Source organism: Rhinolophus hipposideros (genome assembly GCF_964194185.1).
Source record: "Rhinolophus hipposideros genome assembly, chromosome: 12".
NCBI lineage: Eukaryota > Metazoa > Chordata > Mammalia > Chiroptera > Rhinolophidae > Rhinolophus > Rhinolophus hipposideros.
This window is the reverse complement of record NC_138058.1, coordinates 24014676-24032733: the sequence shown is the minus strand read 5'-3', so window position 1 is coordinate 24032733 and position 18058 is coordinate 24014676. Positions and strand designations below refer to the sequence as shown.

Below are 18058 nucleotides of genomic sequence, written 5' to 3'. Positions count from 1 at the left end.
GCCACTGCATTGTGTATTTTAAAAGGGTTAAAATATTAAAGTTTATGTATATTCCACCACAATTAAAATATGTAAATAAAAAATTTTAAATCTATAAAAATATATATAAATACGCTAGAAGAGAATATAGGAGAGTATTCTTACATTCTTGGTTGTGAAGGTAGACTTCCTAAACAAAATATAAAACCATAAAGGAAAAAAATGGTCAGATTTTGTTATAAGAAATAAACATCTGTATAACAAAATAAGACATAAATGAAGTTCGAGGAAATACAACATATTGGGAAAATATTTGCAACAAACAGGGCATCAAAGGACTGATATTTATAATATAACAAAGCTCCTTCATATCAATAAAAAAACCCTCAAATTACCCAAGTGAAAAATGAACAATTCTGAAAAGAAATAAAAATGGCTAATAAACATATGAAATGATGCTCAAGTTTACTTGTAATCAAGGACATTTAAATTACTGCAAATGAAATAACATTCTTTACTTCTCATTGGCAATAATTAAAAAGACTAACAACTTCCTATGTTGATGAAAACAGGGGGAAGGAGGTGAGTGCTTAATTGCTGGTATACAGCATATGTATGTATACACTGTATGTATGTATATACTGTATGTATGTATATACTGTATGTATGTATACACTATATATATCTTGTATGAATGTATATAATGTATAGCATATGCACATACTGTATGTATGTATATAGTACATGTATGTATACACTGCATGTATGTATATATACACTGCTTTTGTAATTTTACAAAAAATAAAAAAATAAGAAGGTAAAGGCATTCAAAGCCAGAAAACACCATGGCTGACATTTTAACAACTATCATTGTAGAGCTCTGTGTGCATGAATGCACGTGTGCACATGTGCACACACATGCATGCACACGCTTTTACATTATTGACACCATAATATCTAATGGGCATCCTTTCATGTTTATAAAATTCATATCATTTTAAAGGCTCTTTAGAATTCCATTTTATAGGCCATAATTGACATGAATAATCTTCACTTGGTAGACACTTACTTAGATTATTTCTATTTAGTCTTTATTATAAAAAGGGCTGATTTGAATATCCTTGGCCTCTGCCCATTAATTTCCTTAGGACAAACTCTCAGAAGTGGAATTGCTGTGACTGCACATTTCTCAGTATGTGACGTTGCCAAACTGTTCAGAAAGCTTGTGCCAATTACACTTCCACCACTGTCCAGGAGGCCTCACATTTCTCTGAAGTCTATCAAACTCTAGTATTGTCATTCTTTTTCACCTTGGTTCATTTAGTAATTTAAAAATCCTACCACATTTGCATTATTTTGATTACTAGTGAGGTTGAAGATCTTTTCCTTTGCCAGATTCCCTCTTTACACAACTGCATGAGCACTTCGTATTATCAATACTGAACATCCTGATTCAATACCTTTTATTTGAGACCAGTTAACCAGGTGCCTGGCAGGGCCTTGGGAGTGTGAGTGGATACAGGCTGGGGAGGTTTGATTAGAGGAGGCCTGAGCGGTGAAGACCTAAAATATGGGGGCTGGGCCAGAGACCACACAGACACTTGTCTTGGAGACTCAGTGCCTCTGACTTTTTTTAATGGGGAAATCTATTGCGGGGAACATCATCTAAATGATGAAAGATCCAAGTCTGTGTGACACCAATACAAAGTTTTTCTAAGAGGTTTAACAGAAAGATTTACAAAGAAGACATCAAAGGACAAGTCCAAATGTTTTGGTCAAAAGCATGCTCACCTTCTCCCTGAGTCTTTCTTCTATTAAAGCAACCACATTGCTTTTTTCCCCCTCAAAAATACACAAATTATACTGTTACCTTGCCAGTGAAGACCCTTCTGCTACTCCACAGCCTTAACCCATTCACGCAAAGGTGATGTATCCCAGTAAACCGGCCACGTGAGTTGATTGTTCTCTGCACTGTCTCAGAAACATCCTGGGGGACATTCTCGGGCAGCTCTCTCCCACGACACCCCATTCTTCGGCTTTCTGCCTATACAAATGCTCCTCCACCTGGAAGGAGGGGGTGAGAGCACGCCTCCTCTTTGAAACAACCTGTATTAACTCCAGATTGCAAGGACCATGAGTCCTCCCCGCCTCCCAAGACTTCAGCTGTTTCTACTGCGACAGGCATCCACAAAACATTAGCTCTGTAGGCAAGCAACCCACTTGAGCACAGTCTGCAGAAAAGCAAAGTTACCTAATCCCGGTTCATAGTAATACCAGAACTAGCTACCAGCATCCCTTGAGAACTTGATTTCCAAAAATTCCGGGATACTTGACAACTTCACTAGGGAACACCTCTCCAGTCTTCTTTGCAACTATTTCGGGAACCCAGATGTTGAAACAGCAAGCCTGCACAGTGGAACTTAATTCTGTGTTTTTAATGGCTACAGCTAGAAACTAGCTCACTTTCACCTTGAGAGGAACATGGAAACATGGGGGACCCAAGACCTGCAGCAGTGGTTTTCAGCTTCGGCTCCCTATTATTATAGAATTGCCCGGGGAGATTTTTAAAATACTGATGCCTGGATGGTTGCCCCATCAGGAGAGTGGCCTGGCCATGGAAACTCCCAGGTTATGTGACAGTGCCTTGAGGGTTGATGAGCCCTTGCTCTGTAATAATATAGAGCTGTGTGACTAGGGATAGTTGGACCTGTTTGGGATACCAATGCAGGCAAGTGGCTGTGTGCACATGGGACCCATTCTCTTTCTATAAGAGGGGACATGGCCTCTTTCCCTTAGAAGGGCCTGAGAACACCAGCTGAAAGAGTGAAACCAGGTCTCCAGAACCTCCTTCTTAGCATGGCCATGCTACGCTTTCGTTTCTCTGATTTTATAACTGGAGTGCATACTCTACACCAGTGCGTGTCAGAATTTAATGTGCATACAAATCACCTGGGCGTCTTGTTAAAATGCAGATTCTGACTCAGCAGGTCTGGGGTTTCTCAGGACTTAGCCTCATGGTGAATCAAGGAGCATTTGTACCTGCCTCCCCACACAGACGTCAAGCTTCTGGAGGAGAGGGACTGTTTCTCATCTGGTGTCCCATACGGCCCCTACCCAGAGCCCCCCTCATGAAATAATTGTTTCGTCCTGCGTGAGGGTAGCAAGGCCTCCCTGATGACTTTGGGTGGTCTGGCTATGCGGAAATGACTGGGGAAAAGACATCTCGACCGTGATGGGGTTTGAGAGTGTTTGAAAATACTAAGAATGATCTCAGCAGTGATCAGCATAGTCTAGTAACTGCACAGAAATACACACAAAACTCAGCCGGGCGGAAGCTGCCTCCTGATGGAAGAAGACGCCCCCACCTACGAAATAGTCTTGTGAAAAAGTCACACTGGAATCAGATAAGCCTGGACCCAACTATCACTTTAGAGGAAATACAGGGGCAGAGGAACAGATTAAATGCCACACAGGGACACATACAATGAACAAAATGCAGAATGTAGAAAACGGTACAGGGCAAATAACACAATTTCTTTTACAACTACAAAGGAAAAACAAAGGAGGAAACTGTAGATTAAAAATGACTTAAGAGACATATCTCTCAAATGCAATGTGTGGACCAATTACATTTTAAAACTGTCAGATGACCTGGGAACTATGGGCACTGTCTGGATAATTCCACGAAAATAAAAAATTACTGTCACTTTTTAAAAAATGTGACAGTGCTCTTGTGGTTGTGAGAAAAAGAAAGAGGTCTTTACCCAAGAGAATTGAAAACAGGGTGTTGAAGATATATTGGCATATCCACGTTCATAGCAACATTATTCACAATAGCTAAAAATGTGGACCCAAACCAATTGTCCACCAATGGATGGATAAGCAAAATGTGGTCTGTACATACGGTGGAATATTATTGAGCCTTAAAAATAAAGGAAGTTCTGATACATCCTATGACATGGATGAACATTGATGACATTATGCAAGGTGAAATAAGCCAGTCATGAAAGACAAATACTGTATGAGTCCACTTACATGAGGCATTTAGAGTTGTCAAAATCATAAAGATAGAAAGTAGCATGGTGGTTTCCCAGGGTTGGAGGGAGGGGGGAAATGGGGAGTTACTGTTTAATGGGTAGAGAGATTCAGTTTTATAAGATGGAGAAAGTTATGGAGATGGATGGTGGTGATGGTTGCACTAAATGAAGAATGTATTTAATACCACTAAAAATACATTTAAAATAGTTAAGATGGTAAATTTTATGGTAAGTGTATTTTACCACAATTAAAAAAAATGGAAAAGAAAGAGGCCTTATCTTTTAGAGACACATATGGAAATATTTACAAATGGAATGATATGGTGGCTGGAATTGGTGTCAGCGTGACTGAGTGTGTGGGTCTGGGGCAGTGGGCAGGGCTAGAGATACAGGCTGGCCATGAGTTAGCCAGTAACCATTGACGCTGGGTGATGGGTACATGGGGGTTCATTCTACTATCTACTACTTTTGCATAAATTTGAATTTTTCATAATAAAATGTTTTTAACCACTTTTCAGAATGAGTAAAGGAATGGGCTCTTTAAAAAGCCTCTGACTAAAGCCAGGTTTCAACTCTTGGAAGCCTGATAAAATGGTTAATGTGTAATCCCAAGCAACTCTGCAAAGTGACCTTCGTGCCACAGTTGGCTTCAAACAGTGGGGAATTCGAATTGGCAAAGCAGGTCAAATGGAAAGAAAATCTCCGGGCTGGAAAAGGACTCTCAGGGATTTTGCCTGGGCCAGGGGTGGGCACAGACATCCTTCTCCCAGCTGGGAAGGAGCTAAACAGAACCTCGAAGAGTCACATGTCACAGAAAGCAGTTCTCTGTGACGCATAGGGGGTCCAGAGGGGAGGCCTTTTCGGTGACTAGTAACTCGACCACAGATATTAGAGGAAGTTGTTGTTCAAGAGTGGTAGAAAGTGTGTGGAGCGAGCTACCAGGTACAACCAGGGCTTTCCAATGCTCAAACAACGGGATGTGAGAAGAAAAGGGAGGTGCTGTTTAAAGAAGGATCTGGAAAGGACTGAAAACTGAGAGACCTGAATTCTAGTTCCATCCTCAGATGGAGACTTAAATTCTAAGCCCCACTGCCCCTGCCCTGGCTGGCATACGGATCAGCGGCTCTCAACCTAAGCTGCTTTAGGATCATCTGGGAGATTTTAGCAAATTTCAACATCTAGGCTGAACCCCAGAATCTCAGGGGCCTAAGAATCCAACATCAGTGCTTTTTTAAAAAAAGACATAGGTCTTTGAGGAGACAAAACAAGGAGTGGGCCACTATGTGAAAAGCAAAATCTGAAGAATACAGATAAACATTGTGATTGGCGTGAAGGTCTTTTCTGTATTTATTTTGCATATTGTTATCGTTAATTTGCAAAAATCCCCCTAATTTTAAAGATTTTTTAAAAAATATAATCTGCTATAGAATGCAACCTTTAACGTCAGGGTTACGTTGCCTCTAAACATTTGTTTTAAGACTTATATTTGTGTGAATTTGCTTCTTAGATGAAGTTAAGCTTACCTAAAAGTTGTGAGTACTCACACATACTGTAGGAATGTTCTATCTATGTGGCCCCACTGACTTTACTCTAACTGTCCCATCCTACGCCATCACCCATCACCCTGAGCCTTGACAACCATGTATTAGTTACAGACTATCATGACCTGGTGTTTCCTTTTCTGCCTAAGGCCTGCTGGTAATAAATTTTATGACTCTAACAGATTCATTTCTTAAAAGTAATATGAATGTGAGGTTTTCCCCATTATCTAGGAAAGCTATTTAACTTCATATTGAGTCACATCAGAGACCTGAATTTTCCGGCAGAAACCAAAGGCCAGTGTGAATTCTCTTATAGGTCAACAAAGACTTTTCCTAGAGATGTCTGAGGAACCAGCAGATACTCCCTATGTTCAGTCTTTGACAGAGGCACCAAGAGATGACTTATGGGAGGAAAGCTTTTCAAAAAGGGAACTCCTAAGAGCAAATTCTTCCCCATTTGTATATTTTATTTGGCCAATTCTTACTATATAATGACAAGCACATGCATTAAAATATGTATGTGAAATAATGCAAAAAGTTGTTTCTATAGTTGATTCAAACGACACATATGGTGTGCATGCTCACAAACCCAATTCGACGGTGAATTTGAAAGATTGTAAAGTACAAAAGACTGAGAAGTCAGGCATGGGTCAAGGGCCAAAATGCATATCCAAAAGTTTAGAAGGTGCCAGGAGGGGCTGATGAGACCCCAAAAGGCCTCACAGGTGTCTTGGGGTATCCACCCCAGACCAGACCCAGATATTGTCCCAGAGATGATTAGGTCCAAGGATACTGACTCATGCCAACCAAGCTCACGAGGGCTGATGTATAAACCCAAAGGCCAATTTATTTAATTTACAATGAGATTCATAACAGTCATAGAAGGTCTTGGCATGCAAGGTAGTCGATGGTGCGGTTTCTCCCCTCCTGACAACTGCAAATGTGGAAACTGTCCAAGGATGCCCTCTGTTGGGGGTAGGTGGTTCCTCCTGCTGACCAGCCTCCAGGGGCTCTGAGAAGCTGCCAGCAGGTCATGGAGAGCTCCTGCCTTCTCTGCTCACTTAACTAGCCTTCCCATCATACTTACTGGCCAACTAATCCCATCTTACCACCCGGGGTCCACTGTGTGATGGCTCTGTCCCCTTGGCTGTGAACTGGTGCTTTCCTAATCTGACTGCAGGACCTTTGAAGGTGGCCCCTCTTGGTCGGCTAGGTCTCATGAAGCCCCTCCCTAAGCTGTGCTAACTGTAAGTGATCACTAAGTCCTGGGGGAAGGAACCCCCATAGCACAGACTCCATTCTGTATTCACACAGGTCAAAGGTGAGAGCACTGGCTTCTGAGGCCTGGGGGAACCTTGCCCACTTCTCTCTGGAACTTGATCCAGGCTCTGATTCGTATAAAATCACTTTTTCCCACTTGCCCAGCATAAGCATCAGGTCAGTGTTTGACTATTGGAGGGAGCAGGATTAGATATTGGATGGGAAAGTAGCTTGATAACGACAAATAGATAAGCATCAAATCAACGTCAGACAACCTTAAAACCTGAGGCTTACCTGCCTCAGGACCTTTTGGCAATCTGCAATTCCTCCAGTCAACTCTCCCAGTCTCCTCTATCCTTCAACAAGAGATCAGTCTAAAAATCCCCAGCCCAGAACTCTCTCAACTCCGCTAGGAGCCCCACAACCTGGGTCCAGGGCTCTGCACCCTCCATCCAGCAGCCCTTCTCTGCTTCTTGCGTCTTTAAACTATTCTCTTTCATTTGGTTCCTTTCCATCAGCCTTCAATACGCTCAGATCTTTTTCATCCTCAAAAACAAAACACAAAGGCCTCATGTTCCCCTTGAGAGTCTTCTCTACCTCCCGCCCTCCACAAAGGAGTATCTTGACAGAACTGTCCGACTGAACCCACGTTTGCCCTTCTGACTCTCTTTTCCAGCCTCTGCCCCTGTCCCTCCCCCAGGACTGCTCAGGTCTCTCCATCCTGTGATACTCTCCAGGTCTTCCCCCACTTGGGGCCCCTCCCTGTCTCTTAACGTCTCCCTGCCCTGGTTTCCTCTCGCTCCCTTCTCTCTGTGGCTGCTCCAGCTCTGTCTCCATGGAGGCGTCCTCTTCCTCTGCCCATCCCTTATGCGTGTTCCTAGGGGCTCTGTCCTGGGCTCTCTCCCCACTTTGCAGATCTCAGGCACAACCATATCCTTTTCTGTGGGTTTGGTGTCCACCTGGAAGCTGAACTCCAGGTCTCTATGTCTACATGGCGACCTGCCGGACACCTCCCCTTGGAGTGTCCTCAAGCGTAATGTGTCCAAAATGAAACTCATCATCAACCTCCCCCAAAGAAAACAAAATTCCGAATGCAACCAAACCTTGCGACTCCTCTGGTGCTTCCTAAACTGCTACCATGAGTTACCATTTGCTCAAGCTGGAGACCTGGGAATCTCCCTGAAGATCCTTCTCCCCTACATGCCATCTGTTACGAAGGCCTGTCAGTTCTACCTGTTAAGACACGTCTCAGATTCAGTAAAAAGATCAGTGGTTACCAGGGATTAGGGAGGAGAGAGGAATGGTAGAGCACAGAGGATTTTTAAGGCAATAAAACCATTGTCTATGATATCATAACGGTGGATACCTGTCGTTATCTATCTGTCCAAACCCATACAGGGCACAACACAGGAGTGAACCCTGATGTAAACTATGGACTTTGGGTGACTCTGATGTGTCAGTGGAGGTTCATCAATAGGAGCAAACGTAACCCTCTGATGGGGGTGTTGGTAATGGGGGCGGCTGTGTGCAGGGGCGGGGGCACACGGGAACTCTGCACCTTCTGCTCAGTGTTGCTGTGAATCTAAAACTGCTCTAAAAAAGAAAGTATGTTTAAAAGAAATATATACACACATATATATTTAATCTCTCTCTCTATATATATATATGTATATATACTCAAAACATAGGTCCCAACCCCACCCCTCTCTCTATTCCCACTGCCAACATGCCGGTTCAGGGTCTCGTCATCTCTCACCTGGACCAGCCCCCTAACCGATGCAGTCTTGTCTCCTTCTGTACATTCTCCATTCTCCACACTGAAGCCAGAGTGATCTCTCCAGCACAGTCCTGTCCTTCTCCTACCCCAAACCCGTCTCTGGCCCTCTGAAGCCCTCAGCATCGAGTTCAAACTCCACAGCACGGCCAGCACAGGACCTGCCACTCCCGCCCCTCGCTCTACAGTCCAGCCGCAGGGAATTTCTGCCTCTTCCTTTGTGTCTGTGTCCCCTGTTCCGGGGCCTCTTCCCCCTTCTGTCCCCTCTCCTGGCTAACTTTGACCATCCTCAGGTCTCAGTATGAACACCTCTTCTTCCTGGACTTCTTCCTTGGCCCCTCTGGTCCTGTTAGGTGTCACTACGCTGTCCCTTCAGAACACCCCAGCACCAAATGCCCCGTTATTCACTTCTGTGTCCCATGAGACTGAGAACAGGGATGGCAGCTGTTGTGTTTATTTTTGTATCTCTAGCACCTGGCCCAGGGCTTCCAGGTAGGAAACCCTTAGTAAATGTTAGCTGAATGAATGAGTGAGGTTTGTTGACTTCTGTGCTAAGAGCTCTCAGCTTCCTGCTCTGCTTTACACATAGTAGTGGTCAGCTCTGGCCCCAAAAGGGTGAGCCCTGGTGAGCGGTGAGAACAGAGGGCTGGAGGTGCGTTCTGCCCCAGACTAACACGCGAGGAGGGCAATCTATAAGCACTTAAGTGGGAACAGTTTCAGGGTGGAGACAAAGTTCAGGCTTTCCCTTCCGTCCTGTGTAGAGTGACAAAGTATCCCCACCGATGTGCTGAGAACAGTTCACGGCTTTTGAAAATGTCCAGATATGTTTTAACCCAACTAAGCTGACCCACTTCCCCTGCCTATCTTTCTGTCCATCCCTGGTCACGGCAGGAATGTTCTCAGAGTGTATGTGTCTCCTAAGAACTTTCTGGCAAGTTCATGCTTTTGGTCTTTTCTTGACTTGAGATCAGAGGCAGCTTGGATTTGAAATTTCAGAGCTCTTGGAAGGCTCTAAGCTCTGGATATTTTCAAGTAACCCCAAAGGGCCCCCCACATTTGGGCAGGTTCCAGCTCAGGTCGTTCTCCTTCCCTCCCTGTCCTTGTCCCCAGGCCAACTTGGACTTGAGAGAGGACGGAATTCTGGGTGACTTGTTTGCTGGCAGGAGGGAGTTGCCGGCCCCCACCCACCTGACCCAGCCCTCCCCTCAGGCAAGGTCAGTATCCGAGGCCAGCTGCATTTCCCTCCCGGGAAAGCTAAAGACACAGTTAATAAAAATCTATCTTATTAACGGCCTGACCTACCAGCATTGATCACATTAGAAATGACGCCTACACACAGTCCCATTGTGCACAAAGGGCCAAGGCTCTGAGTAGCTCAGAAAGCCCTTTAAATCCGTCTCGGGGTAACTCCTTCTCCAAGGGCCCAAAACATCCCCCAAACTAATAACTCTCCACAAAGCACTGCCGGGAAAATTCCTCACGGATTTGAGATTTTCACTGTTAATCTCCTAACTCAATAAAGCAACACTCCTGCAGCAAATATAATACTTTTATTAAAGGGTCCCCTCCCCTGTTCTCTTTGATGTGGGTATAGTTCTGCAACCCCCCCAGACCCACCCCCACCACCTGGCTTGAGTGTCTGTGTGAGGTGTTGGCCCCCCTCCCCACCATTTTCTCCTGTTACTCCAAGAAAGCCCAGAACCCAGGATTTGCTTATTCTTGAATTCTGGAAACTTCTGAGACCTCTGATTAACCTGAGGAGATCCCACAGCCTGTCAGCTGAGGGAAATGCTTCCCATTCTTTTGTGGGGGTGACAGGCCCCAAACGGGCCTGGCCCCAAGCACCTCTACTGTTCCAGTGTGCCTGAAGAGCACCCAGCACACCTTCCTAGGCCAAGGTGGACTTGTTGGCCAACAGCCAAAGCCTCCCTCTGATCTCTCTAGAGGTTTACTGGTCATACCTCCAACAGGTAGCTGGAAACCAGATGGGGTCAGCTGGAGAGATTAAAGGAGCCTGGGGTAGAGAAAGGAGACGTGGTAAGGAGGCCCCAGCTCCTCTCCTCACTGTTTCCAGCACCCATGTTGTCCCTCAAGCTACTCCTCTCTCAGATCTGCCTGGAATGGGGTTCAACCATGTTAACTTCTTCCAGTCACCACTTTCCTCTCACTGTTGGTTTGAGGTCCACTCAGGTTATACTGAGGCCCTTCCAGGGCCTCCTCAGATGCTGTCCTCAGAAAGGCTGCCTTGTGGGAAAACCCACCAGCTTGCAGATGGTAACAGTCAGGCCCTTCATATTTCAGGAGGAGCCTCCTTCTAGAAACGTCATCATCTGTAGCTTATCAGCTTTGTTGCAGGGTCTGTAGTGGGAAAGGCTCTATGGATCCACACTCAGGGAGGCTAGAAAGTGGGGGTTTTATCTATGGGGACAGCCAATCAGGTCTCTGAGGGCCCTGAGGCCCTCAGAAAGGGCTCTGTGGGTGTACGTGAGAGGCCCTCTTGGAGGGTCTGGTTCTGGCAATTATTACCAGGGGTTCTGGATGCAGACCTTGCCCATGGTGGGGAGAAAGCACCCTTTCCCTATCGGGCCTCTGAGAAGGCCCTTCTCAACTTTCCTTCTTTCTATTTGAACCCTTGGACAGAAAAATGCACTTGTCCAGAGACACTCTCGCCCCTCAGAGGAATTAATCCGCAACAGCCCAGACTGGGCCCTGGTCATTTGAAATGTCCTCCCCTTTCTTGTCAGCCCTGGATAGATGTCCTAGGCTCTGCGGCTGTTCCCATTTATCTCCTCCCCCAGTGGAATTGCCTCTAGACTTATGTCCTCCCGTGGAAATAAAATACAGAGTCTCTGGAAGTTGGAGGAAGAGGAGAGAGGTGGCTAAGAAAAAGGGGAAAACATGACAAAGTGCAGAAGCCCTCAAGTTAGGGAGTGAGACAGGCCTGGGCTAGAATCTAGACTTGGCTACCGGCATGTTCTGACCCTTGCAAGCTATTTGCCCCCTGAACCTCAGTATTCTCATCTGTAAAATGGAGATAATAGTTCTCACCTTGTCAGGGTCATTGTGCAGCCTGAGTGAGATGAGCCTGGGAATTGTTTCGCACATAGTAGGGGCTCACTGAATGGGCTGATGAGAAGGCTCAGCGGCTTCCAGACGGGGCCTGAGCCCAGCCATGAGGCCAGGAATTCATTCCCTCCCTGAGGCCTGCACAGATTGGCTAGTTCACCCAATGGCCTTTCTTCCAGGACAGATTGGGAATGGGGGGTGGGGTGGGGAGGGGAGCTTAGGGATGTTGAAACCTGCCCCTCTTCACTCTGCAGAACAACTACCCAGGTGAGTGAGGTAGGTGGGAGAAGGCAGAACCCAGGCTGTGGTTGGGGGCAGCTGCCAGGCTGTGGGCGTCATGGTGGCCCCCTGGCAGAGCCAGTCCTGGGCACAGCTGGTCCATGCATTCTCAACTGGGGCAATATCAGCCCCAATGGGGTGAAAATTGGTTCTTGGGGGAGCAAAAAACTTTTAGATATTACAATGGTTTGTGGCACTTCAAAGCTCAGCCTTACCTGATGCAATCTTATTTCTCAGAAGTATTTCATTTCTCTCATTAGCAATAAATTCTAATTTAATAAAGTGAGCTTAAACTAAAATGTTCTCGGGGTAGGGGATGCTAACACAGAAGAGGCTGAGAAACACTGGTGTGATCTGTCTTGCAGAGTCTCAACTTCCTTCCCAGGGTCCTCCTCCGCCTCTCAGCCCCTCCTGTCAGATCCTCCCTCCTCCTCCTTGCGCTCTTGGCAGCATTTAGCACTGCTGACCAGTCCAGTTCAGTTCAAAGGTCACTCTGTCCCAGGCACTGGGGTCTCACCAGCACTACTTATCCTGATCCTCTCTCGGCTCCTGTGACTTCACCCCGCAGTTCCCTCCAGCCTTCTCTCTCCTCTTCCTTCTACTGCCGCTCCCCACGCCCACCTCCATGGCTCCGCGCAGCCTGTCCTGCCCCAAACTGCACCAAGGCCCTTTTCTTCAGTGGCCCCCTGAACCCTAGCCCAGCCGATTTTGTGCTTCCCTTTCTATTACTAATATAGCATTTAGTTTAAACCATTTGACATGAGAAAATATAGGCCTGGTATTATTCTCTCATGGTCTCATGGGTGTCTGTTCTACCTTCCCACTTGGATTTTAATTTCCTTGAGGATAAAGGCAAAGTCCTAAGTTTCTATGTGCTTCTTAGTGTCTAACCCAGTTCTGGATACCAAGGAAGGCAGATGGGAAGCTCGTTAGGGCCTAGGAAGGTCCCCGGCGGAACTCAGAATTCAAGGTGGCATTGGTCGGTGGTCTTCCCACCAGGAGGGCCAGCCCCAGCCTGGATCCTGAGCAGACTGCAGTGGGAGGACCCCTCTACTTCCCACCTGGGGCTCTGCTTACCTGGCTGACTCCTTCCACTCCATCTGGTCCCCATCATGCTGCAGAGTGTCCATCTCTGTGAAGAGGGTGGGGTTGGGGGCCTCATCTTCCTCCCCCAGGATGTCCTGGAGCTGCTCAGCAGCTGGAGACCCTGCAAAAGGAGGAGAGTATGGTCCGCTGAGTGCCCCGTGAGGGGCAGAGGGCTGCCAGTCCAACTGAAATGGAGCCAAGGGCAAGGAAAAAGTACTTTCTAATTCAGTAAAACTAAATCCAGCTTCTGGGTGAAGCTGAATTCAAGTCTCTGTGCATTGGATGTGGGTGAGATATTCTTTGAGAGAACAGAGATGAAATGATTTAGCCTGCCTCCAAACTCCAGGGTCTTGTAGCTGGCAATGAAGAAAGATGGAAAATGGCCAACGCCGGGGCAGCAGCAAGGATGGGGAGTAGAATAGAAAAGTGAAATGAGAAAAACTCTGACCCAATTTCAGCATAACAAATCCCAGAGGGATTCCTTTCCCATTGGTCCCCAAACCAATTTCCAACATTGGCCTTGCCAGGACAGGCAGCTGTGTGAAAGGATGTACTTGCAGCAGCGTGATACGCAGGCCCACCTTCTTCATAGGCACGATGACAGCCTGTTCCTGAGCTCCTAGTCTGCTTTCCAACTGCCCACTGGACGTTGCCTCATGGGTGTGTCTCAGGTATCTCAAAAGTTAGCATTCCAATACTGAACGTTACCCCTCCCAACATGCTTCTCCTGTTTTCTTCTTCCTTCTTTCCTTCCTTCTTTCTATCTTTCCTTCCTTCCTTTCTCTCTCTCTCTTTCTCTCAATTTGAATGGGTATCTGCTATGTTCCAGGTGCTACAAAACAAAGCTATGAAGAAGGCCCATATGTCCTTGCTCTCTTAAATATCTGTTCTAGTGGCAGAGACAAACAATAAACAAGTAAGCAAATCCACAAACAATTATTTCAGGTAGTGATAAGTGTTCTGAAAAATAAAATCACCAGGGAGCTAAATTAGATAACATGATCAAGAAAGGCCCCTCTGAGGAGGGCGTATATGAATTGTGACATAAAAGATGGCAAGGAGCCACTTGTACTACACGTATCTGGAAGAAGAGTGCTCCAGAGTTCCCAAGACCCCGAGCTGGGAGTGTGCTGCTCAGTGTATTGACAGCACGGTGAGCAAGAGAAAGAGGTTTGACATGACATCAAATCAAATGTCTTGGTTGAAGACAGAACTGTCCACCCAACTGCACAGGCTAGACACCCTGGCGTCACCTCATGTGCCCTCTTCCTCTCACCTCCACCCCCATACTGAAAGTTTCCAAGAATACATTCCCTCCTCACCGATCCCATCGTCCTGCCCTGGTTCAGTGTCTCACTGACTGTCTCCTGGGCTTCACCAAGTCTTCCCTTCCTCCAAATCTCCTCCGTCCCTCAGTTTGTCATCCACTTTGGCCTTCACTTATTTCCTCATGGACTCCCAACGGTCAACAATTTCAACAGCAGCCAGTGCCCAAACAAGAGTTCACTGGCCCAGTCTTTATCTCGGCAGGTGTGTCCTGGGGGTACAGGGAGAGGCAGTGGGGTACAGTGGAACAGTGGAGGCAATGTGTTTTCAATCTAGCTAGCTATTGATATGAATCTCAAAGTTGCCACTTACTCATGAGTGAAGCCTGAGTGAACAGGGCTATTGGGAGGAATAAACCTGGTAAGGAGAACAAGACACGTGACACGTGACTCGGGGCCTGGAATGTTAACAGGTGCTAATCCCTTCACCGCAAACTCCAGAACCCAGGATCACGAGCCCTGCTACAGAAAACCACCCAGCTGTGCCAATGGAGGGTTTCTACTCTAGTAGGTTTCAGAAGTGTGGCCACCTTCCACTCACCCTTGTCAGCACCCTTTCCCATGTCTCTCAATGCCATTCCTAACCTTTGCTCCTCTCTTCAAGCCTCTTGAACCATCTCCTACCCTACTTCGCCAAGAAAATACAGGCCTCCAGGCATGAAATCCATCAATTTCCTCCCTCCTAATCCCTCTATTCTTTATTACTGTTGCATTCCATCTTTGAACAAAGGAATCCTACCTCCAGCTTAATCTCTAGCCCCATCCATTCCCTTCTGCTGGATCCTTATTTCATCAACTAGCCTTTCTTTACCCAGGTCTTCAACTTCTCTTTCTCCACCCTCTTTCGCCAGCCTATGAACAACAGCTCTTCCTAGCCTAAAATGCTCTCCCCTGAACCTGCCTGCCTTCCAAACTCCCCGCTTTCCTTTCTTTTCCTTTCCCCTCAACTTCTTGAAGGAGTGGTCTACACTTGCTGTCCCCACTTCCTCCTGACCCAGGTACTTCCCAACCTGCTGCAACTGGTTCAGTCCCACCAAACTAAGGACATTGAGTAAGGCAGAGATTGCAAACTAGCAGCTTGAAGATGTGTTTGATTCAGCCCTCATAGAATATAAATGTTTTTGAAATTGTTGCTAACATAAAGAATTGTGAAATCTTATATAAAAATCCAAATTTCTTATTTTTCTCGAACATTTAGACGCTTTGATGACTGTGCCAACATTCCTGCTTGGCAACAATCCATCAGAGCTGAGTGATGGCTGCCTGCTTTACTTGGGCATATGCATTTTAGTTTACCACAGTCCCCACTATTCCCTACTTTGCCCTGCTAATCTCATATACATTATGCACTTGAGCTTACAACCCCACCCTTAGATGTTTCTTGCTATTTTATACTCAAAGCACTAAGTTAATTAAATCAATCAAACTAACAGTATTGTGAAGCTATGGTCTGGCTTATCTCTTCGGGTCATCAGTGGTGCTGACTGCTCCCTGAATTGAAATGCTACTCTTGGGCAGTCAGTTGGCTCAGTTGGTTAGAGCATGAGCTCTCAACAGTGAGGTTGCCGGTTCAATTCCCACATGGGATAGTGGGCTGTGGGCTCTGCAACTAAAGGTCGAAAACAGCAACTGGACTTGGAACTGAGCTGCGCCTCCACAACTAGATTGAAGGACAACGACTTGGAGCTGATGGGCCCTGGAGAAACACACTGTTCCCAATATTCCCCAATAAAATTTATGAAGAAAAAAAAAAGAAACACTACTCTTGTTTCTCATAACACAGCACTTTCTGGGCATTTTTTCTTATCTCTTTGAGGACTCCTTCTCAATATCCTTCTCTGGCCCCTCTTGCCATCTCACTTAAATCTTGATCTTCCCCACGTTACCTATGATTTCAGGTCCTGCTTGTATCAAGCATTTCCAGCTGCCCACAGAACTGCTCCATCTGGGAGTTCTGCAGCCTTCTCAAGTCAACCTCAACATATTCAAAACAGCTCTGCATCGTTTCTTCCAGCCCCCCAACCCTGCCCTCCTCTGTTTTGATTAATAGCACCCCTGGCTACCCAGCCATCCAGAGAAGAAATGTTGGACTCACTCAAGAAGCCTCCTCCTCTTTCACCATCCATGTCCAATCAGACACTGACTTCTTTCCTTTGCTTCCTAAATGTTTGTTTAGCTCTCTCCTTTTTCCCCACCCATTGCCACCATCTTGGTTCCGTTTCTTATTATCTCCTGTTCCTATCACTGCAGTTGCCCCCTACTGCTCCCACTGCTTCTGGTTGTCCCATCCATCCTTACTCCCTAGGTTTCAGCAGAGTTTGCTTTTATAACATTTCAAACATGTTCACGTGGCAGACTCCTGGGAGTCAGTGCTCTTTGGGCAGCACCATAAATATTGTGTATATGAGTTAAAAATAAATTTACTAGCAGAAAACACTATTAATTTATCTGTATATAGCTCAGTGGGCCTCATTTATGTAAATGGATTTTATACCTGAATTTTTGTATTACTTTAAACTTCCATCTCTTTCGTTGGCTTATTAACTGCTGACACTTGCTAGCAGATGTCAGAGGTGTAAGAAAATTGTATAGAAGAAAAGCTAATAATTGAACAAATAATCTCACTTTTTCTTTAAATCAGGAGAAGACTGTTTGATTTTGAGAGGACACACCAACTTTCTGTGTGATCACAGTTCAAGAACTACGTTTCTAAAAATGTAGATTTGATCATGTTACTCTCTAGGTGAAAAACCTTCCATGGTTCTCGATTACCTAAACCCCAAGGTCTATGACATGGCTCAAAACTTCCCTTCTGATCTGGCCGTAACTTGCCTTTCTAGATCGTGTCATGTCCCTCAAATAGATGCCCTGGACTCCAGCCACCCTTGACCCCAACATTCCTTGACCCCAGACTCCTGGACCCCAGACACCTGGATCCCAGATAACCTGGACCCCATATGCCCTGCACCCCAGCCACATCAGACCACACTAGTTCTCTGAAGAAGAGGGCACATCACTCCGACTTTGTGCCTACCATTCCCTAAGCTGGGAATCCCCTCCCCTCCTCAAGGCCAGATAAGAAGGCAAATAAATGGAATAGTCATGGGGAAGTAAGACAGGGCAGAGAGCAGGAACCAGCTTTGTCTGGGGCATTACCTGCTCCTTGGAATATCTGAGAGCTGGTGTCTCCAGCTGTCGGCACTGCTTCTGGCCCCAGCCTGTTTCTGCTGCTGCCACCCTGGCCACTGCCCCCACACGTCCTCTTCCTAGGCCTGGCCACTGCCCCCACACGTCCTCTTCTAGCCGGGCACAACAAACTCACTTTTGTTTCCAGTTAAGACCCAGGAGAGGCGTGGGTTAAGGAGAAGAGAGAGAGGGGGGCAGAGGAGAAAGGAGAGAGAGAGAGAGAGAGAGAGAGAGAGAGAGAGAGAGAGAGAGAGAGACTCAGGTACACTGGAGAGAGAAGGCTCAGCAAAACCTCCAGCAGGCATCCGAGTCTCCACAGCAGCAGGGGCCTGTGAGGGGACTGGCAGAACTACCCCATCCCCTTTCCCCAATTAGTCCAAGGTGCCTGGGGGCTGGCCCCAGGCACCTCTCCTCAGGCCCCTTTATAAAGACAGAGGCAGGATTTGCCTTGAGACTCCCCAGGGACTTCTTAAGAGCTCTGGCCCACAGGTGAGCTGGCTGGAGTGGCCTGGCCAGGTAGGTCTC

At 46.4% G+C, this 18058-nt stretch overlaps 1 protein-coding gene across 1 annotated transcript in view; it reads right to left on the bottom strand.

The window, feature by feature from the left end:
* Positions 1 to 17630, bottom strand: part of SLC4A5 (solute carrier family 4 member 5) — a 61723-nt gene extending 44093 nt beyond the window's left edge. The window contains 2 exon segments of the mRNA XM_081069062.1: positions 13014 to 13143; positions 17504 to 17630. Of these exon segments, the coding sequence (XP_080925188.1) occupies positions 13014 to 13066 (53 nt within the window). The 5' untranslated portion in view covers positions 13067 to 13143; positions 17504 to 17630.
* Between the last annotated feature and the right edge of the window lie 428 nt (positions 17631 to 18058).